At 32.3% G+C, this 24100-nt stretch overlaps 1 protein-coding gene across 1 annotated transcript in view; it reads left to right on the top strand.

Moving 5' to 3' along the window:
* Positions 1-15351, top strand: part of LOC131851426 (phospholipid phosphatase 2-like) — a 52193-nt gene extending 36842 nt beyond the window's left edge. The window contains exons 3-7 of the mRNA XM_059201923.1: positions 11111-11265; positions 12561-12778; positions 13568-13694; positions 14042-14224; positions 14914-15351. Coding sequence (XP_059057906.1) covers positions 11111-11265; positions 12561-12778; positions 13568-13694; positions 14042-14224; positions 14914-15048 — 818 coding nt within the window. The 3' untranslated portion in view covers positions 15049-15351. The remainder of the gene's footprint in view (positions 1-11110; positions 11266-12560; positions 12779-13567; positions 13695-14041; positions 14225-14913) is intronic.
* The last annotated feature ends 8749 nt before the right edge of the window (positions 15352-24100 follow it).

Below are 24100 nucleotides of genomic sequence, written 5' to 3'. Positions count from 1 at the left end.
TACGTAAGGGGTATTTATACATTATTTCTAATTTACCATTTATTTTAAGTTTTTTAAACTCTATTCATCGAGACCTATCTAATGAGTCCAAACACGATATTTCTGCTGTAAGTTTTCGAAGAGTATGTTCATCATCTGATAATACTGGTGCCAGCATGAAGTCAAGGTTAACAGATAACTAATTACTTTTATTTCGTCAAAATCTTTAGATTACGTATAATAAATTCATAATATCGCTACCTATTCAAATCAAAACAAGTATTAGGTACTTCATTTACTAGTATATGAATTCATCAACACACAAGTAAATGATTTTTAAATATATTCAGAGCCAAAAAATCTTTGTGCATTTAAAAAATTTTGCCGATACGGATTCACTATTGCAGGAAATTGTTGAAAAAATATATATCGAGTATCTACTACTATCGACGAATACATTTGGCAACAACGCATGGTCTCGGCCGGAACGGCAACATCGCATATTAGAATACAAAGATAGTGATAGAAAGAGAGAGACAGTGGAATCAGCAATATCTACGGATCGTGCCTGGATCAACTAAGTGTGCAAGTTTATATAAATGTATATATATATATACATTTGTCTTTAATTCAAAGGAAATATAAACAATGAACGCATCACATTTAAAACAGTATAAATAGTTAATAAGTTAATAGTTTAATAAGTACGTACGTAATATTATCACATGGTAACAGCACGTATTATGGCAAAAATAAACATCGGCTGATTTGAAAAGATTTATTATAGTAATAATAGTAATCTCAGGACAATTCACACAGCTTCATCTAGACCCAAGTTAAGCTAGCTGAAGATTATGTTATGGGTACTGATATAAATACAAAGATTTTTTTTCGTAAATACATATATATTATCTATACATAGAAAACACCCAGACCGTTACAAACAATCATACTCATGAATACAAATGTTTGCAGCGTGCGAGGAATCGAATCCTCGACCACCAAGCAGGAATCAAAGCAGTGTGCTAGCTAAATCGCTAGACTACCGACAACTAGCTGTACACGCGACTTCGTCCGCGTGGAATTTAACTTCTTATATTTTAGAAAAATAAAGTTAAATTCCACACGGACGAAATCCCGTGTACAGCTAGTCATCAATAAAAAAACACGTAGGTATCTGTAATATATTATACAATAGCTGTTCCCGCGACTTCGTCCACGTGGTTTTTAACTTTATTTTTCTAAAATAAAAGTAGCCTAAGTTACTCCTTATTACATCAGCTACCTGCCAAAAAAAGTCCCGTCAAAATCGGTCCAGCCATTTCAGAGATTAGCCGGAACAAACAGACAGACAGACAAAAATTGTAAAATATGTTATTTTGGTGTATGTACCGTATTTATATTCATATGCAAGTAGTAAAAAACGGTTATTTCAATATTACAAACAACAGGCTTCAACATTCTCAAGTACCACAAAAAAGATGTTTTTATTAAAAACAAGCTGTTCCCGCGACTTCGTCCGCGTGGAATTTAACTTTATTTTTCTAAAATAAAAGTAGCCTAAGTTACTCCTTATAAATCAGCTACCTGCCAAAAAAAGTACCGTCAAAATCGGTCCAGCCATTTCAGAGATTAGCCGGAACAAACAGACAGACAGACTAAAATTATAAAAATTGTTATTTTGGTATATGTACCTTATATATATTCATATGCATGTAGTAAAAAAAGGTTATTTCAATATTACAAACAGACACTCCAATTTTATTTATATGTATAGATGTATAGATTATTATTTATTTATTTATTTATTCATCCAAAATAATACAAATTGTGTAGGATAACGTAATAGTAACATTACAGTAAAATTTTGTCAACAACATAATAGCAACTTAAATATTAAATCTCGGTATATCTATAGACTAGCTGGCCCCAGCGACTTCGTCCGCGTGAAATTTTATTTTATTTTTCTAAAATAACAGTAGCGTAAGTTACTCCTTATTACATCAGCTACTTGCCAAAAAAAGTCCCGTCAAAATCGGTCCAGCTATTTCAGAGATTAGCCGGAACAAACAGACAGACAGACAGACAGACAAAACTTGTAAAATATGTTATTTTGGTGTATACCGTATTTATATTCATATGCAAGTAGTAAAAACGGTTATTTCAATATTGCAAACAGACACTCCAATTTTATTTACATGTATAGATTAAAAAAAAAAGTAACAGTCATAAGGCTAGTCGTATGCCTAATATATATAATAATGTAATAAATTCATTTAAACAGAAATTGCGGCAACATTATTTAAATTTGCAACTTTTTTACTGTCCTCCTTTTTTCACATCTTTCTATTATATCCCTATAGTTCTCTCTATATTTTCTGTTTTTATTACTTTCAATTTGAGACTGTACTTATAATTTGATTATCAGGTCATTATGTATTTATTTATATATAATATTTATACATTTATGAGTTATATTTAAATGAATTTAATCGATAAAATCGTTGTTAAGTATTAAATTAATTTTAAGTGATATTAACTATTATATTATGCATAAAAAATATTTGTAATAATAAAGAAAATACATTTAAAATGTTTTACTTGTTGTGTTAGTTATTTATAAGATCTTACTATAATTGTTAGCTGCTTTACAATTTAGAAAGTACAATAGGTAATGTAAATTAAAATTAATTGAATACTTAACAACGTTTTGTTCGATTAAATTCATTTAATTATTAAAATAGTTAATTTAAAATTAGAATAAAGACAAAAAAAAAATAACAAAAAAAAATAGGTAGCGGGAATCGAACATTGAGCGTCCGTTTGGTAAATTGATTCAAAGGCTTATTAAAATCAAAATTCAAAATTCAAAGGCTTATTTCTTCGAAATTACTGGTCATTTTGAAGTAATACTTAGGGTTCGCATACCCTTATCGGATACTACTACTACACAGAGTTTCGTCAAAATAAAATATCTAGTTTAGGTATAATAAATTCATAATTAATAGACCGTTACGGTATCTGTATATATTCGGATCAAAACAAGTACTATGAAATAAGAACGAGTATATAAATTAATTAACACAAGTAATTGATTTTTGAAATATATTCAGAGCCAAAAAGTCTTCTTTCTTTATTTATGTACTTGTTAGATGCGACAGCGACTTTGTTTTATACTATACTATACTATACTATGTAATGATTGATATACCTAAAATAAATAAAATATCTGAGGTTTGGACAAAAACTCAAAGGGTAATTTATTTTGAAAAAGTATTTTGAAAATACCTATTTTGCTTTTAGTGTTATAGTACTTTAACTGTTATATTTTAAGTAACAATGTTTAATTATAATTAATACTACTGCACCAACACTCCGATCGTGCAAAAAATTTTGCTGTTTCATTATTTTTTAGTTCAATTAGTGGTCTACCTAAGTCCTGGGCTAAGGGGGGGGGAGAGTCATGACGCCCCCCTTACTCCCATGACCTCCATGACTCTCCCCCCTGGATCCGCCGTTGCGTCTTCTCTTTATTTGCTCAGTAACGTTGTTACAAAAGAAAAGATTCCCGTCCAAAAAATAATAAGTATTGAGGTTTGATCTGGAGTCACGTTACTCCAGACTGATTTCTATAAATATTTAGATTAGATAGACTATTATTCTTGAAATACTAGCTAGACATTATTAAGTTACTGTAGCCATAATGTAGTAGCCCAAACGTGCCAATGAGGAAGCCCTTGGCAAATGCTGCACCCTGATTGGCCCGTTTGAATTGGATCAAGAACTGCTCGTATGCCAAAAAGGTGGATTTGTATAAAATCGTGTATAAATCGCTTAATTATTATTATTACTCGTCGTGACAGTTGTGGCTCAAAACGGATCAACATTTATATATGGTCAGCTGGCATTCGATCAACAAAAGGCCTCCGGATCAACAAGTGAAAAAGGATCAACAAAAAACTACCTATACGGCACGTCTGAGCCACAAAGTGCCCAAGGGGATATTTATATATATATATATATATATATATATATATATATATATATATATATATATATATATATATATATATATATATATAAACAATATTCAGATCTAAATAATGATGAAATGTAATCAAAACAACGAAAGATCAAACAATCAAACATTGGGTGGATCATTACAACAATTGGGAGTGCTAACGAATAAATCATGTAAGCAGATAACCTTTTATTTACTTGGCAATTACAATACAATTCCGATCTTTGTATCACGATTTATCGACTGACCTACTGACATTATGATCAAAATTTAATAAATATATATATTAGTTACATACTATATTTAAACATATGTAGTATGTCATTATATAGTGTAAAACAAAGTCGCTGTCGCTGTCTGTCCGTCACTATGTATGCTGAAATCTTTAAAACTACGCAACGAATTTTGAAGCAGTTTTTTTTATTTTTATTTGATCGATTAGATAGTAACTAATATATACTACATATGTTTACAATAATATGTAGTATAATATAAGATGTATATAGAAAGATAAAGAAAGGTCTTATTAAGACGGCCTGGTGGTCTAGCGGTTTAGCACACCGCTTTAATTCCGATGGTCGCGGGTTCAGTTGCTCAAACGGTACAAACATTTGTATTCATGAGTAAGAATGTTTGCATCGAACTCGGTATTTTTTAAGTATATTATGTATGTATTTACAAAAATTGTCTAAGTATTTATATCAGTTGTCTAGTACCCATAACACAAGCTCATCTTACTGTAGGACTAGATAACGCTATGTGAATTTTCCTATATATTTGTATGTATTGAACAAATGCGTAGAATTGATACTGGGGGTGAATATCGTTAATAAAGGGGACTAATAGCTCATTAGCTGGCAATGTATCATATCTGTTCGACCTTCACGTATCCATTAAACATGAAAACTCTAGAAATCCATTTGGTACAATTCTGGAAAATTCACCACGACGGCTTAACTGGTCTAACTTTGTCCTGAAGGTGATTATCTTTCACCGAACCTCCCCCAGCGTATACCGTTAGCGCTGTCGAGTGCACCATCCCATTATCATACATCAAATTTAATTAGAAGACGTTACTCCCATCAAATATATTCACACCGTACAATTCATCTATGAAAACACATGATTCAATTAATGTGTTGTTAATATTTAAAGTGAAATTGTTTTTTTCATGGGAGTAAGCTTATATAGGTACAAGATATTAAGGATTATGCACGTTTTCTATTACAGTAAACATACATTCATTTGGGGTCGGCGTAATATATTTTTCTCTTTCACTCATCCCTGTTCGCAGTCATCTCGTTATTTACAGGGAGTAAATTCTTACCATATCTTTCACACAGTCCAACCATCTCTTTTCGGCCTTCCTCTGCACTTATAATCATCCACATTCATATGCAACACCTTCCTTAAAATATTATATTCATTACTAAAAACGGCGTAAATATAAAGAAATTAAATACAGCTGTCCTTAAATTTGACTCTAACACAAATTCCTAGAAATATTAAAACGGCGATAATAAAAAAAAAACTTTGTGTATAATGTAAGTTAATGTAAATTGGACTCTATTTTCCGCAATCAACCTGTAATTCGGGCCGTTGTGCGTGTAGAACCGAGACTACCAAAGCAACCAGCCAAACTCTTCCCAAAAGCGCAGAAGTCTTCTAGTGTCTTCACAGGCTTCACGGAGCGACCTCACCATTTCGAGGATTTGCGTTCGTTGTGTAGCCACAGCTACGCTCTGCAGGATTATGTGAGCGGCCGTTTCTTCGGCTTCAAAGCCCCGACAAAGGGCTGTAACACTTATTGTCAACAGGTGTTTGTGTAAAAGACAGTGGTTCGTTATTGTCCCTATCATTATTTTGAGGTTTTGCCTATTTAGGTTCAGTAGTGTTTATTACTTTGTGTATAACATAAGTGAAATTTCTTCAGCCTATATTATTATTATTAGAGATTTTATTATTCTAGCTCAGTTTGGTAGTATATATAATGTAACCTCGTGTCTCTATTGTTGCTCTGACATATCGCTAATGTGTGTTGCATCATAGCAATTGTTGGTGTCAATCACAGTCATCCTGTGATGTAAGTTGTAATCTAGAGATTGCCGCCATCCTGCACGCTACACTCCACGTGTATCGTCTGCGTGTACTGACACGGTGCCCGCTAATTGATTACACAATACACTCTGTGGCAGAGCCACAGATCTACCAATTCATCAGGGTTGCCAGACATTTTCTTTTTTGGCCTTTTATGTAAAAAAAGATGACGGTCTTGGCCCGTTGGCGCGTGGGCCACACTTTGGGAAACACTGGTCAAGTTGATAGTGTTAATTCAAGCCAAGTCAATTATACATATTAGTACTATCCGTTACTTACTACTTATACGTGAAATTAAGAATTTTTTAATTAAAATAAATAAAATTTCTACAATAAAAGTAGACTAAGTTACTTACTACTCAACTCTACATAAATACGTAAATCCTTACAATATTAGCTTTCTGAGAGTGAAAATCCCGACAAAATTGGTTAAGGCATTTCAGAGATTATCAATTAAACAGACAGTTGTTTTTTACTAATTTGTTTATATAAGTACTGAATATATTTTCGTACAGGTTTAGTGAAAGCTGTTAAATTGAAATTCCAAATAAATATTTCAATTTTGTTTATTTGTACAGTATAGATTAACATAACATCTCATACAGCTATGTTTCCTTCGTCATCCTACTGCGAATGTCCCCCGTGCGATATTATGTATCTGTGGCGCATGACGTTTTCCGCGGGAAAACTCAAAATTACAAAGACTTCTAAATTTCTTCTGTTTCTCCACCATGTATGTATTTTGACTCATATGGATTCCAGATAATTGCCTACTTAATTGTTAATTTTTTTAATTTCATGGTTATACTTTTTATGTTTTAATTATATTAACTTTTAATACAATACGCGACCTATACGTACATAGTGACTTAATGAAATAAATGAAATAAACCCGCATATTAGAAATTTTTTTAATGAGTAATGGGCGCTGTATACGTGCACCTCGTTGAGGTTGTACTTACATCAGCAACAGCTCCTATTGCCAACTTTGTATGTTATTTCTTATTTTGTGTAGATATTATTTGTAAATCGTTGTGTTATGTTGGCAATAAATGTATTATCTATCTATTTATCTACAACGCGAGTATTAATACTGCCTTTACTAATAGATTGTAAGTTTGTACATCATGATAGTTTGACTGGATACAAGACTAATATATCTAAAGTCAAGTAAATATCATCTTTTGTCGGAGTTGGCAACCATAACACCTTGTAGGTAAATATCGAAACAGAGTATATAAACTAAGCCACTCGGCGGCTGAAATAGGTACCCATAGATCCACCACCTTACAACAAGACATAGTTAGCGGCTCCACCCAAACACTGTTGACATCCCTGCTGCTCGTACCAATCGTTTAGCATCTTCTTTCCTTATGCCAGAAAATATGGAGTGGACTTTTGCCCAGTGTCTGTTTTTCCTGACTTTTAAACATTGGGTCTTTCAAGTCAAGAGTGAATAGGCATTACTTGAGCTTGCGTGTATCAGCTTAGCCCGCATCATCGCCTAACATCAAGCGAGATTGCTGTCAAATGCGCTGAAATTTAGAAATTAAAAAAACCCCACGCACACGACATTTTATAAATTAAACCTCATGGAAAATCAAAAGACTTTCACCCCGCCGGAGGGAGGACAAGGCGATGTGTAGGATTTTTACCTACATGGTGTACCTACGAGTGCCTATGCCGGAACCAAGGGTTTCGCATGTACATCACATTACAAAGTCTAACTAAAACTATAATATTACCTACTACGGATATGCAATAGTTGACTCATGGGAATATGTAAAATTATTAATATTCAACTTTGATAGGTAATTACTTACTGAACAATCACATAACCAAATAAGGATGTAAGTTACTAATGGTCATTGTTATAGAACCATAATATAAAAACTCGGCTTCGTACGAGTATTTTATATATAAAATTCTTGTGGCACAATGTTAGTTACCATGCTCCTGCGAAACGGCTTGACCGATTATGAAGGTTTATATATGCATATACAGTAGGTCCGAGAATCGGCTACTATTTTTATTTCATACCCCTAAATGATATATAATGTATAAAGTGATAAGAGTTGTCCCCTTTTTTTTATTTTTTGGACAAAATTGTTATTTTTTATAATGTGGCATTAAAAAATACATACAACCCTAATTTTTAACCTTCTATCACACTAAGCCCTATTTTTTAATAACGATTTTAATTTATATGGCAAAACAAAGTTTCGCGGGACAACTTTAATATTAAATTAAAAATTATATATGTTAACATATTGATATCTTTTAACGTTTAACTTTGATTTTGATGTCCTTTATAAGCTGTCAATAATTACCCCAGAGTACGCGATATAAAGTTTTATTTAGTATTTTTTTGACACTTTGGGTTACATTATCGAAGTTTTCATACAGATCCCTAACGTTTTTGAAAATATTCTACAACCTATATTCTTCAGATATAATGTAGGTATCTAATGGTAAAAGATTTTTCAAATCAGTGTCTAATATTTTCGGAGCCTCTTCAGTGCAAACAAACAAACAAATCTTTCCTCTATATAATATTAGCATAGTTAAATTTTTTTTTTTTTATTAGGTATTTAATATCATAATAGGATCATTGTTGTACGTATGAAATGTGGTTTGTATGACGGTATGTCGTAGGTACATACCTACGTCATAAACTCGTAGTAGTGTATGAGTTGATGCATACATATGCATCAACCCATACACCACTCTTACGGATGATAATGGAGTGGTGCACCTGCCTGCGCTAAGGTTTACGCTGGCAGGGAACTAGTGGACGTTATTAAGATGAGCATGAGGTCAGATCAGTCAGCCCATCGTGGTAAATTCACCATGAATTTATCACGATGGTTTCCAGGGGGAACCACATGGAGGTTAACTTGGCATGGTGCATTGCTAGCTATGGGGTTATTAGTTCACATAACTAACAATAAATAAACCACTATAAACACCTATATCATTTAAACAACGTGTGAACAGCTAAAAATCAGACTAGAGTACCTACTTACTCTAGACCAAAATCTGAAGTCTTATTTCAATATAAAATCAAGTTAATGGTGTTTTTATTAATTGAAACTGCGCAAAAAATAATAATATAAAATATAATATACCAGTCAAATTTCTTTCCAATTCTTCTCAAATGAGGTAGCGAACAGAGCTGGAGGGTAGAGATAGTTATAAAAAAAAAGACTTGCATATAATACTTGAATATGTTCGATTTGAATATATATTTGTACTGTTTTTTTTTTGACGTAACAAGACTAGAATGTATATTTCGATAACAATGTCAGTTAACTCTTTCATTCCCCATAAAATCAATCTAAAATTCAAGATTCATTACCAGATGTAAACTGTAAATGCCTCTGCGTGGATACTTCAGTCTCGCCTTTTTCAGCCGCCAAGCAACTTGCTTTGTAGAAAGATAGAAAGAGAGAGGAGAGCAAGAAAGAAAGAAAATATTTATTACCAACTATTGTTGCACACATACCACTTATCAGTAATTATTAAATATATTTTGTAATGTATACACACCATGCATATGCATAATATATGTATATACACACACACACAAACAAATATATTGTCGTGTTTGGTTGAGTCAGATTAGGCAGTGAAATTACAGGATAAGAGGCATGATATAATAGTTCTGTGGAATAGCAACGCATAAGTGGTATAACGACCGTAACATAATATATGATGTCCCAAAATCAGTTTATGTTTATAGCGAGAAGGAAGGTGAATAGAAATTAAACAGTTGTAGCTGTTTACATATATAGTAAGTATATGTTGTAGATAGTACATGTGTATATTCGATACATGCAAAAACGTTATATCTCCTTTGGAAAGTTTACACTCAATCCTGAGGAGATAAACACCTCATTGCTCCTAAGAATATCCTTCAATTCTTGTCCCTGACGGATCTAGGTAGCGTACTCTGACAACACAATAGATCTACGTAGGTCGCAGTGCTACAGGTCCGAGCATCTGACAATAGCCCAAATAACCCAATAAAAAAATGTGTATATTTTTATTGGGAAGTATATTTAAAAAATATACAAGAATTCGGTTCTGAATGACAAGGGTATTATTTTCTGGTCCGAGTCGTAAGGCAACAGTGTTGACGCGCGATATAACTAAATTCGCAACACTCATAAGTACCAAATAGAGTACTAATTCACGGCTCTTCCTGTTATTTCGACATTGACTTTGAACTTGCCAAATAACAGAGGGAGAGACTCGCGAAATTGATTGCAGCCGGGACGTGCCAATGTCCATTTTCAATGTTACTCGTGACGGATGCGGAACGGTGACATTGCCCAAATTTTAATGTCATCGCATCTTATTGGCTGTATGGACTTATTGTCTTTGCGATATGCAAATAAAAAAAAGTATAAACTGGATTTTACTGGATCTTGTACGTGCCTGCGTAGCTATAATGAACTATAATTAGCTTTTATACTTTAAAATTAACTAATATTAAAGTAAAGAATGAAGTCTAATTCAAAATAACCTAAAAATGTACGTCACCATTTTTTTCTTTCTCACATTCGTCCATGTCCTTTTCCAATGATGGAACAGGCAAAGTACCTAAGCACGTACAGCCCAGTCTACTTTTAAAATTCTTCATATTTGTACAGGTGATGAGGCTAAAAGCCAATTTGTAGGGAGAAAGGGGATTGTTAGTAATGTGGACTGATGATCTTATTGCTAGTAATGTACCATATTAGGTCGACTCCCACGCTGTTCCCCTGGAAACCATCGTGATGGGAATTCTTATCATACATAGTAACTGATCTGATCTCATGCTCATGTTATCATCCTCCACTGGTGCCCCGCCACCGTAACCCGGTAGCGCAAGCGGGTGCACCACTCCATTATCATTCTTAAAAACAGGCAATTCTTATAAATTAATTCATTATGATCTCATTATTGCTTTCATTCGTGTTCAAACTCATTTCAGTACTTCTACTAACTAGTAACTAAATTTTTTTGCAGTATTATTGCTGACGGGTCTGTTCGAGTTGGGCGTAATACCGTCTTACAGAGCTGGCTTCTACTGCAATGACCCCAAGCTTTCGTTCCCATTCACAGGGGACACGGTGTCGATGGTAACAGTGATGGTTGGTGTGATAGTAATCCCAGTTGTGGTGGTAAGTTTCTATCATCTGCCATTCTTTACTTGTTTACATAGGTATAGGTCGGGTTTCCGCACTGAATATTTGGTCTCACACATGATAATGGTAAAGGATATCACATATTATATTATATTATATTATATTATATTATATTATATTATATTATATTATATTATATTATATTATATTATATTATATTATATAATATAATATAATATAATATAATATATTATATTATATTATATTATATTATATTATATTATATTATATTATATTATATTATATTATATTATATTATATTATATTAAACATAAAGGAAGTTCTTCAATTACACATTTCGACGGCTTTGGTGGTTTAGCACACTTCCGATGGTCGCGGGTTCGATTCCTCGTACGGCACAAACATTTGTATTCATGAGTATGATTGCTTGTATCGGTCTGTGTGTTTTCTATGTGCAATATGTATGTATTTACTTAAAAAAATATATCTATCTATTTGTATCAGTTATCTAGCACCCATAACACAAGCTTTATAGATAGCGCTGTGTGAATTGTCCTGAGATTATTATTATTATTATTTTATTTATTCTTTGTAACGTCTAATAGTAGATTCTTTAATTTTTTAGTTTTTTAGTACTTACACCGGGACAACTAGTCATATATAAAAGAAAGTTAATAAATCAGTAAAATAATTACATTATGACAAAAAATAAATAATATCTGTCTCCAATTATAATCACTAATTATTAATTTAACAGAAATTAATTTTGTATAAGTTTTTTGTAACTACCTACTCGCCCCGGCTTCGCACGGGTGATGATATACTTATGACGATGAGGTTATATTTCAAAGAATCAAAAAAATAGAAAATGTAATTTAAATAATTTCATCTCAGATAAGATAAAATTTCATATACTGTATATATTCTTTAAAATATATTATTTAAACATGAATTTATATTGTCAATAAATTTATTTGGTTACTTATCGGGTAGGCTATTAGCTTATTTGTCAGTGACGGCCTCGGTGGTCTAGCGGATTAGCACTCTGCTTTAAATCCGTTTTGCCGCGGGATCGATTGCTCGAAGGGTACAAATATTTTTATTCATGAGTATGATTGTTTCGATCTGGGTATTTTTTATGTATAAGTATTAATATCGTTATCGTTTTGTCTAGTACTCAAACATAAGCTTAAGCTTAGCTCTAGAAGGTTCTGCGTGAATTATCCAAGTATATTATGATTATTATTACAAAAAAACCATGTATTATAATATTCCATGTAGGTTTTTATAAATGAATTCATTTCTTACAGTTTTGGGTGACAGAATTATTCTTCGTGGACAGCAGTACTTCAATGCGCGGGAAGTTACTCCAAGTGACTCGCCGCACTGGATGGCTGGTCCTCGTGTACCAGTACGGCATGATCTTCAATCTGTCACTGGTAGAGGTGATGAAGGGCATCACTGGCAGTCCACGACCAAACTTCTTTGATGTATGTCAGCCTGATACCAATAGGGCGTGTGGAAATAGGTACATATTATTATTTCATTGAATTAGTGCTAATCGGTGGTTTGTATTCACACACTTATGTAAACTTAAATTGTAAGTAAGAATAAATTATTTAAAAAAGCAACACACAAGTTTCTTGCTTGTTCTTCTTGTGATGAGACAGCATTCCGAATGAGCGGTAGATTAAAAAAAAAATTTTATGAATATTCAAAAGTGCTTCAATGTAAGTTTATTTTAATAAATGATTTTCTATTATATTATATTCTATATCTTATTAATATTGTAAACGCGGAACTTTGAGTGTGGCTGAATGGATGGATAGTTGTTACTCTTTCATATAAAATCTACTGAAGGGATTTTGTTGAAACTTTACAATAATGTAGTATATACATCAGTATAAGGTATATATTCACGTTGGTGAAACAGTGGGCATAGCTAGTATTTGTATACATCGATTAAAAATTTTATTTCAATGTATTTTAATGCTGTTAAAAGAGCACTGCACTGGCAAGTTTCTTTACAGCTTCATCGAACGATACAGGGGGCGTGTGTAGATAGCACTCCCGCACCTGCGAACTTATGGAGCGGGTGAAGGCCAACTCTCGCCTGACGGATACGACTATAGCCTGAGGGCAACGCTAGGGATGCGATACTCGGCTTCGTCGTAATTTCGATCCCCGATTGAATTGGACGGGTAATAGATCAGAGGAGTAACAATTTAATGTAAAAAATACATAAAATAATGTAATATACAAGCTGTCTTAAACAGTCGGTGACATTTAATAACATGTTTCTGTTCGTCTGTTCCAGTACCAATTACATAACAACCTTCAAGTGCACTTCGAGAAATTTCTCAACTTACTACCAAAATGACTCTTTTAGAAGCTTTCCCTCTGGACATGCTTCTTTAGGTGTTTATGCTGGATTCTTCTTAACGGTGAGTTACCTATTCTTCTAAATATACTCAGTTTCTTTTTATATAACAGAACACACTTCTGTTATCACGTCATCATGTGATTCCTCATGGGTTGCCAATTCTGATGATCAAGAGAAAATCTAGGTGGGCAGTTCACTAAAACTTTAAAAAATCAAAGATTGAGTGTGAAGGCAATCATTGCATAGCATAGCTTTATGAATGTCCTCAAATAATAAACAAAAACTTTTGTAACTTTTAATTAAACTTAAGTAAAGTTACTATTTCTACGTAGAAAATGTGGCTAAAATCGTTTATTAAGTATAGATATCAAATTTGAAATGATTAATTGTAAAATGTTCTTTTTGCAGTGGTATCTGCAAGCGCGTGTCTTCAGATGGAGCAATCGCTCTGTGCTGTTAGTACCGTTCCTGCAGCTGACCTTCATGTCTCTAGCCGCCGTATGCGCACTCACCAGGATCACTGACAACCGCCACCACTGGTGGGACGTTTTAGTTGGCGTCATCATTGGTTTCGCAACAGTTTATTATGCCGTAAGTTTTTTGACGTGAAACTTCTGAATCGGCATGTATTAGGATTTTTCGATCACAAATTTTTCGATTTACCGTCGTTTTGTGAGAGAAAGACAACGGCGGTCCGTTGAAGTTTCAAATTCAAAAATCATTTATTCATGTAGGACATTTTATCCTTTTAACTTCCATTGTGTGTACACATTTCTTTTTTTACTACGATGGTGGCAAATGAAGAGAAGAATTTAGAGGAAATAGTAATAAATAAAATCAATAAAAAGCAACCGATCATAAATCTGATGGTTGTTTGTATTTCTGATTACTACCTTACTTAATATTAAAAAATGCGAAACGTTTTATCTGTTGTGCATTGATGAATCTGTTAGTCTTTCACGTATAAACTACTTAGCAGATTGAAATATAAATTGGTATATAGATAGATGTTAATCCGAATTAACACATAATTAATTAACACTTTTTTTACGACAATTTTGCAATGTTATATGCGTAATATTTATAGCCTATGTATTAATGTATAAGCTATATTACTGTGAAATTTCATCAAAATCTGTTCAATACTTTTTGCGTCAAAGAGTAACAAAAACCACAACCAATTTCTTCTGTACTATTTCCGTCATTATAGCAGACTTTTTAATAAAACACCTACAATGCTGTGGGGTACAAGCTTGTACTAAATGTTTCTATTTTTACAGGTTAAGGTGCTCTTTAACGATTTCTCTTACATGAAACCAGATACAACTACTAATACGTCAGAACAAAACCAAGTGGAGAAGACACCTATACTGAATGGAAGAAGAGAAGACGCGAGTCCAACATGTTATGGGTAGAGATTGTTATTTTAATAAAATAGGGTTTTTAATTAGGTATGAGCATTTGAGAGTGCGCTGTATAGTTCTATTGTGAAATTCCAAATCATGATTTGCCATTAAGGAAGTGTGGACCAAATGACATTTGCCATTACATTTTATAAAATATTTAGCTGTGCTCACGGTTTCAACTGCGTTACATTTCAGAATGTTGTTGATTTCAATATGTTATATTATTGTGTAACTTTCGCGTTTATAATGTTATTAAGATAATGAGTTAAAACAGTTTTCGCATTTTAGCAGTAAACCTCCATGGTTATTTTCAAAGTGATATCCAGATATAGGTAGTCGTAGATCTGAACAACTTTGCTCAATTAATAAGTAGAGATATAGAAATATCAATTTCTGCTAAAATATGGTCGAGCGCAGAGATGGCTGGCTCATTTCTCATACTCGTGAACGAGTATCGCTTGAAGTGACTGTCTGCTCTAATCACAACAGCTGATTTACTCTTATTTTGTTACTCAACCAATTGTTTGTATATATAATTTTTTTTCTATTTGTGTATTTGATTGAATTAGTGCTAGTTGATTCACACATTTCAACTTGAGAAATTCTATTATACTATATCTCTACTTCTGAGTAAGCATCAACGTGGATTTAGACTACAATTAAAAAAAATCACTAATATTGTATACATATATAGATATATAAATTTTAGGTAAATTAATGTTAAATATCTGTATAAATATGTGTAGATGTAACTAGTTGGTAAATATTAGCATTAAGAAATCTGCGCTATATCTTGCCAACAAACTGTTCTTCAGTTTGGCGAGTTATTAAATAAAAATAAAGGTACTAATCTTTATTAAATAAATAAATAAATAATTTATATGCACAGTATATAGTTATATATACATTTCAAAGTATTTTCACGGTTGTTTAAAATTATACACATTGAAATATAACCGTGTATCCCAATATTACGATGCTGTTATAATAATTATACGATATATTAAGCTATTTTCTTGAAGATTTCAGTATAATGATATTGAAACCTTCAAGAAAAGAGCTTATTCCTTCTTAAAAGGCCGGCAACGCATTTGCAATTCCCCTAGCGTTGTAGGTGCTCATGGGTAGCGGTAATCACTTACCATCAGGTAAGCCGCAAGCTCGATTGTCCCGCATAAAAAATAATAATGCAGGAAATATTATGTCTGTAACTACAATTGTAAAAAAAATCCAATCTTTGAAATAAGAAACACTTGCATCTGTTAAAGAATTAGTAGGATGCCATAGAAATAAGTTAGACAATTATAAAATAAATAAAGTTAATTAAAAAGTTATAGAATAATTATTGTAATTAATTACTGATATGCCAACTTAATATTTTTAAGTTTGTAATATCGGTCAGTATTAATTATCTATATAATAATACCTAAATGCATTTTATATACAACATTATCCTAGTCACTTATTGAACTCAGAAATATATATATATATTAGGATTTTCCATTCAATTTTAAAAACAGATATTATTATGTAATATAGAAATATTGTAAATGTACATTCCAATATTTTTAACTACAATTTGGGAAAAGAATTAGTATTGTAAAATTCAATTTGAATTTGATGTCTGTACTATGTGTCTGTACATAATTATGTTGCTCTACTTGGACATATATATATATATATATATAATAAATAAGATATACATATATATACATATACAAGTAGTGCATGTTATGAAGAAGAGTTTAATTCTATTCCAACAAATTGGACGGTAGACTAAGAATAAATAGGAATAAATATTTTTTCTCTATAATTCTAATAATAAAAATAAGATAATAAAATAAGAAAGTAATAGTGTAAATACACTGAAAGAATTTTGTTCTCTTATTATTAATTATCTGTTAAACATAGCTCAGTGTGGAGAATCACTTCAGGAGCAAAACACTGACTGATCATCCATGTCCTCGAAGGTAAATAATGTGCTTTTTTTTAAACAATGATAAACTGAACGAAATAATATGAAATAAATAAATAAATAATAAACGATATTGGTTTATAGTTTAGCCTTAATTTAGTTTTAACCGTCCGTAATTAAGATTCTTGTGATATAAAATAAATTTATTAAATTGCCTATTTATTATTCTGATGAACTATGTATATGTATATATGTTTTTCAGTAATTTTATTTATTCTTGTATATTTGTAATAATATATTTTCTATATTAGAAATGTTTTGTATGTTTAATTTTTATAAACCCCTCTACCCCTACGATGGAGGCAAACAAGCATACGGCCCGTCTAATGGTAATTGGTTACCGTAGCATGTGGACACCTGATACATCAGGGGTGTCACATGCGCGTTGTAGACCCTTAAATATTTTCTTTTGCTTATATACTTGACGGCCTCGGTGGTCCAGCGGTTTAACGCCTTACACCGATGGTCACGGGTTCGAACACTTGCACAGCACAAACATTTGTATTCATGAGTATGATTGTTTGTATCGGTCTGGGTGTTTTCTATGTATAATACGTATATATTTACGAAAAAAATATCTATGTTTTTGTATCAGTTATCCTATAACATCAGCTTTAGCTAACTTAACTTAGGACTAGATGGCGCTGTGTGAATTGTCCCGAGATTATTATTATTATATAGATAAAAAGATACAAATACAGTTAAGCACCAAGGCCCAATGGTTTACTATCGACAAAGTCCTGAGTTCAAATATGACCGACACATAAAAATATTTGTGAACCGAGAGAAAGTGGCAGATTAGTCTACTAGCATTCAAATATATCCAGGGACATGCGAGCCTGTCTGTTCTAAGCTCATAGTTGGCAATAATAATAATAAACCTGGACAATTAACATAGCACCATCAAGTCCCATGGTAAGCAGAGCTTGTGTTATAGGTACTATGACAACTGATATAAATACTTAGATATTTTTTTTGTAAATACATACATAATATACATAGAATACACCCAGACTGATACAAGCTTCACGTTGATAATATCAATTTAACAGCTTTTTACAAAATTCTTTTTTTATACAACTTCATAGTTGTATAAAAAAAGATGGCAATTAAAACAATATATGTTTGTCTGTCAGTTTGCTCTTGTGGTATCGATGGAATTCTTCATAGTTTTGCAAACGTTTTAAAAAACAAAACTGTGTTTTCAAAAATGTTTAATCAATTTTTAAAAAGTTATATATACATGTTAAAATGAAATAATGCGTTTAGAAAAGTAATTTTCATATATTTACTCATTTTGTTATTTTCCAGTACTTAATTACACTTTAATCAGTGCTAATATGGGGCTCAATGTTTTCAAAATGCTTTCATAGATGGCATTGTCGTCATTTGTATCGGCCTAATTAAATGTCTTTTTTATATTTTCCAATAATAAGCACTTAATATATTATTATTGTAAATTAAACATATAAAAAATTTTTAAGTAAATTAAAAATAGCCGAACAAGCAAGTAATACTATTTCCAATAATACTTATGTATGAAGTGTTGTCATATTAAAAATAAATACATGTATTATCGATTTTTTTGAATAATCGATAACAGGATTTTATTACAGCGCATTATTCGATGATGCTTTTAATGAGTCGTTGTGAACAGTAAATTTTCATTATTTTGTATTATAGCAGTGTTCCGTTTCAATGACCGGAATATAGTAGTACATTATTAGTGTCGTTGGTTGTTATTTACATTTGTGTTGAAAAATCGAATACATAATAATTAAAAATATCGAGTACGAATCGTAGCTGTCTTCGAATACTGGCAACTGGTAAGTTTAAAATAGTTTTAAAAAAAAGAGAGAAATCGACCCTAACTCTAATACCATAAAGTTGATTTTCCTTTCTCATTAATATCATAGCAGTTTGTTTTTAACTTGCGTATGACTCTGTGGTATGATGTTTAACGTGTATTGTTATTGTACGGTGCATACATTTCAAAAATTATATTTTAATGTAGGTACATACATTTCTTTCATACATTTCATACATGTCAAAAATTATCTTTTAATGTAGGTAGGGGAGATGGAGGTAAGATGGGGTAGTGGGTAAGACGGGGTACCCAACAAAATTTACAGTTTAAATTGATCAATCACGCTCTTTCAATCATCGTGCGACGCGGCACCATGAGACTTATCAGTCGCCGGGTGTTTAGTGGTTCACAAGTGCACAGTGTCGAAAAAAATGCAAAATAAGTGTTTTATTGCAAGTTGTTTATCACATTTTCTTCTGGCTTAACACGTGACTGTGGTTTGTTAAATAACGTTAGCTGATGAGGTGTTGTTGTGATTGATGCTTAAACTAATCTATAAAAAAGTAGGCATTGTGTTCTTTAAATATTATTGACTGTTTTGCTTTTATTTATTTTTTTATATAAAAGGGCTCTGCAGGCAAGATGGGGTAACTGATGAGAATAATTTGGTTCTAGTTTGTTTTCCGAAAAATGAGTTCGTTTTTGTGAGTTTGTCTTTTTAGAATGATTCTACGACTAACGTCGTCGGTCGTGGTCCGAAGAATCCATGCGAGAAGCGAAGAGTTATAGAGAGAAAAGTTATGGCTTCCTAAGGAAATCCTCTCATGTTGCTAAAAAGCGTGGACACACAGCAATTATCACGTCTCCTACAAAAAAGAATTAGAAGTCATCGCCCACAAAAAAAAACAGAGCTGAACAGAAAAACTGTAGAAAATAGAAACAAAAAAGAGAAAAGATGAATATAAAAAAAAACAAGAAAACTACTACAAAAGATCAAAATAAAAAATTAAAGAAGAATAGCCGATCATCGAAAACAGCAAAACAATGAAGAGTTTCAACATCTGAAGATGAAAGTGAAGATGGGGGAACACACCATGTATGTATTGTGATGAAGTTTGTTCCGTTTCCATTGAAGGGTGGATATCATGCTCATTAAGTGGAAGATGGACTCATAATAGCTGCGTAGAAGTAAGATGATGGTGATGATGAAGCCATCCATGTCTACGGAAGAACACTTCCAGCTCGAATAATCATCGTTCTACAGAGATCATAGGATCATTCTCATCACCCCATCTTACCTCAGGGGGGTACCCCATCTTACCAGCACCATGGGGCAAGACGGGGCAAAACACCTTTTTTTTATTTTATTTTTTTTTTCTCTCCAATGTGTTACCTAAAGTTCCTAATGATATATATATATAATAATAATAATTAGTTGTTATATAAAAAATAAATATGATTGTTTCACTATGTAATTTTTTATATTACAGACCTTTAAAGCTTAAGTACCCCATCTTGCCACCACCTCCCCTACATACATTTCTTTCATACATTTCATACATTTCAAAAATGAACTTTTTATGTAGGTACATACATTTCTTTCATACATCTCATACATTTAAAAAATTATATTTTAATGTAGGTACATACATTTCATACATGTCAAAAATTATCTTCTAAGGTAGGTACAAACATACATTTCTTTCATACATTTCATACATTTCAAAAATGAACTTTTTATGCAGGTACATACATTTCTTTCATACATCTCATACATTTCAAAAATTATATTTTAATGTAGGTACATACATTTCACACATTTCAAAAATTTCATACAATACATTTCTTTCATACATTTCAAAACTTATCTTTTAATGTAGGTACATACATTTCTTTCATACATTTCAAAAATTATCTTTTAATGTAGGTACATACATTTCATACATTTCAAAAAGTATCTTTTAATGTAGGTACATAACACCCCATGTCAGACCCCTTGTATTTGGAAGAAACTTAAAAATAATGCCAAAAATATTAGATGAATATATTTTTAATACGGATATAGTCTTATTTTTGTTCATCAACTTTATCCCTCACTAACAATACTAGTAGTAGTACATAACCTGGTTTATACCGCTAAAGATATTGAAAGATATACGAGTAATTCAGAATGTTATCAAGTTCAAAATAAGCACACATTACTTGCTTTGATAACAGAGTAATATTACTCGTAATAAAAACATTTGTAACACCCATATGTATACTACGTATGTATAGTAAGTACTTACGCTGCGGCGCCGTGAGACTCGTCTACCTCATCTACTCATCTACGCGCGGTAACCGCGCCGACCGACCAATAGGAGCGCGCCTCTCGTGTTTCCAGAAAGTTCGCGACTAACGGACGATATAGTAGTAAGGCAATGAGTGTCCCAGTGACATCATTATAATATTTTCTCGTTAAATTTTATTGTAATATACACAATTTCGCACTAAATAACGTGTTACCCCGTTACACATTTCTAATAATGAAAAACCTAGACCGACCCTGTTCACTTAATCTTACAAGATCTGACTTTAAAAATTACGATATCCTCATATAGCCTTTCATTTCCCCTTTCAATACTTTTTCGCATTAAAAAGTAGCCTTTCTCAGGGTCTACATTATCTGTCTACCAAATTTCAATTAAATCAGTTCAGTAGTTTTGGCGTGAAAGCGAGACAAACAGACAGAGTTACTTTCACATTTATAATATTTGTAAGAATATATTAAAAATAGGGGTTGGTAAAAGACGGGCCAAAATTTAGGCGTGTATGTAACATTATAAATAAATAAAAAATTGTCCATAATACAAAAAAAAAATTCAGGGTAGGCCACCCCTATGACTTAGGGGTATAAAAAATAGATAACAACCCTACCTCAGACCTGGCAAGTATACATATCAAATTTCATCAAAATGTGGGAGAAATATGGCAACTAACACTGTGATACAAAATTTATATATAAGATATAGCGGAATTCTCATTAGGTAAAAGAGGGGTACATCGTAGAATACATGAGGTATATACCAGTAAATTAATTGTAGCTAAAATCAGTCTCATACATATAACGATTGAAATAAAAAATCGTATAGCCCGATTTTGATACGTACGAGTATAAACGTATCAAAATCAGGCTATACGTATAGCGCAGACGCGTTACAACATATCAAAAAAATAGGCATGGAATGTAAAATAAACCATAACATAATAGGTATATACATTGGCACATAAGCCATATCTGCAGAGTGTCGGCTAACGATATTATACCTACACATTTACATTGAATCTTGAATCGTCCCTAATGAGGTACACGATACAGTTACCTACATATCTATTATATACATATCTTTGCAAAACAGATGTCATGTAGACTGAATTGACTGCCATCTATTTTCATGCTTTGTTACTAAGCACCCACTAGTAATCCGAACTGCTTCAGATCTAGCGACATCTAGCGGCTACGGTGGCGAAATAAAATAGCCCGAAGAATAGCCCGAGTTAGGAAGGAACCATTTTCTTGTATGGGATGGGGTATCTGTATGTAATATTATGTTATCTGTGCTCGTAGATAGCTTATGGTATAAGGCGTAACTTCGGCTACTTTTGTATTAGAAAATTATTACGTTAGTCTTAAAAAAGTTTATTTCTTCACAAACGAAGTTGCTCTGAGGTACATGTATCTTGTCTACAGATAATTTAATTCACTCTAGTCTCAAACAAGATAAATGCGCCTTAAGTCTATTATAAGGTACATGTCTCACCGCCGTAAGACCTTAAGTGCAATAATTTTAAGTAATATTATAAATTAGCTGTACCCGCGACTTCTTCCGCGTAAAATAGTGACCTTGACTAAAAAAGGAAAAAAATATTTAATGACCTAACCCAATAAAAACCAAATGAAAAACTTTCATCCCCTATTTTATTTTATCCCCTATGGGTAATATTTTTAAAAACTTTGTATGTCATATTTATTTATATTTAATTAAAGCAGCCTCAAAATTAAGTTTCAAGCTTCTAGCTTCAAAAATGACGATTCTTCCAGACAATCTTTCATCCCCATTTTCAACCCCTTATAACGCTTTTTTCGCATTAAAAAGTAGCCTATGTCCTTTCTCAGGATCTGGACTATCTGTGTACCAAATTTTATTTAAATCGGTTCAGTAGTTTTGGCGTGAAAGCGAGACAGACAGACAGACAGAGTTACTTTCGCATTTATAATACGAGTATTAGTAAGGATAAAAGGTAGACTGTAAAAAGTCTCCTGCATGAGTACCTCAATGTCACCTGCTTCGACAGCTGAGCAGCTTGCTTTTTAAGATATGTAACATATATTTTTTTATGGTATTCAATGGCGGAACACGTAACGAAAATAAATAAAGCATAAAGTCAAGTCAGTTTGATCATCGTGGCCAATTCACCAGAACCACGATGGTTTTAGAGGCTTTGGGACCCATTGCTAAAATTCCCGTCCACTCATCAAATACTCTCATCTGGGAAGGAGCCAATTATTGGACTCAGACACTTTATCTGCCCTATGTTTGAGAAGTCCTGTAATTGGTCTCAAAGATGGGGCATTAATGTCATCTTGACAGCTAACATTGAAAGCATTTGAAGATACTTTATGCTTACATATTTTTATTGGCTGTTGTTATATATGTATATATATATATATATAATAATATAGTTGTAGTATGTATGTAATGTATGTTATTGCCATTTTTTTTACTATGTTATTGTAGCGCCATCTACCACCTTTTGTACTCCATTACTCTGTTAATTTTGATTCCTTTAATGTATATATTATATTATATCTATGTATAATTATATGTATGTTTATACATATATATATATAAATAAATGAAAAATAAATATACATTGTTATATTATTTTAGATTTCTTGCTTAGCTATGAGACAAGTTCCTATTTTGTAACTATAATTCAAGGGCCGTAGGACAGAATGTGGGTCGTAATGGTACGTGTTGCGAAACATAAACATTACCACATTAAAGGATGCTGGGTTTGATTCCCGTGTGATAAGTGTCAAGGCACAGATTAAATAATAGGTGATAAGTAAGTTATGGGCAATTTATTTCGTTCTACCACAGTTTATATATACAAGTTATTATTAAATCAGTCTGGGTGTTGTATATGTATACTAGCTTTTGCCCGCGGCTTCAGTCGCGTTAATTTATCCTCTTAGGGGTGGAATTTATCAAAGTCCTAGCTTAGGGGATGCCTAT

Source organism: Achroia grisella, unplaced genomic scaffold, assembly GCF_030625045.1.
Source record: "Achroia grisella isolate CSIRO2021 unplaced genomic scaffold, CSIRO_AGI_Agris_v1 utg783, whole genome shotgun sequence".
Classification (NCBI taxonomy): domain Eukaryota; kingdom Metazoa; phylum Arthropoda; class Insecta; order Lepidoptera; family Pyralidae; genus Achroia; species Achroia grisella.
This window is presented reverse-complemented; position numbering and strand designations above follow the sequence as displayed.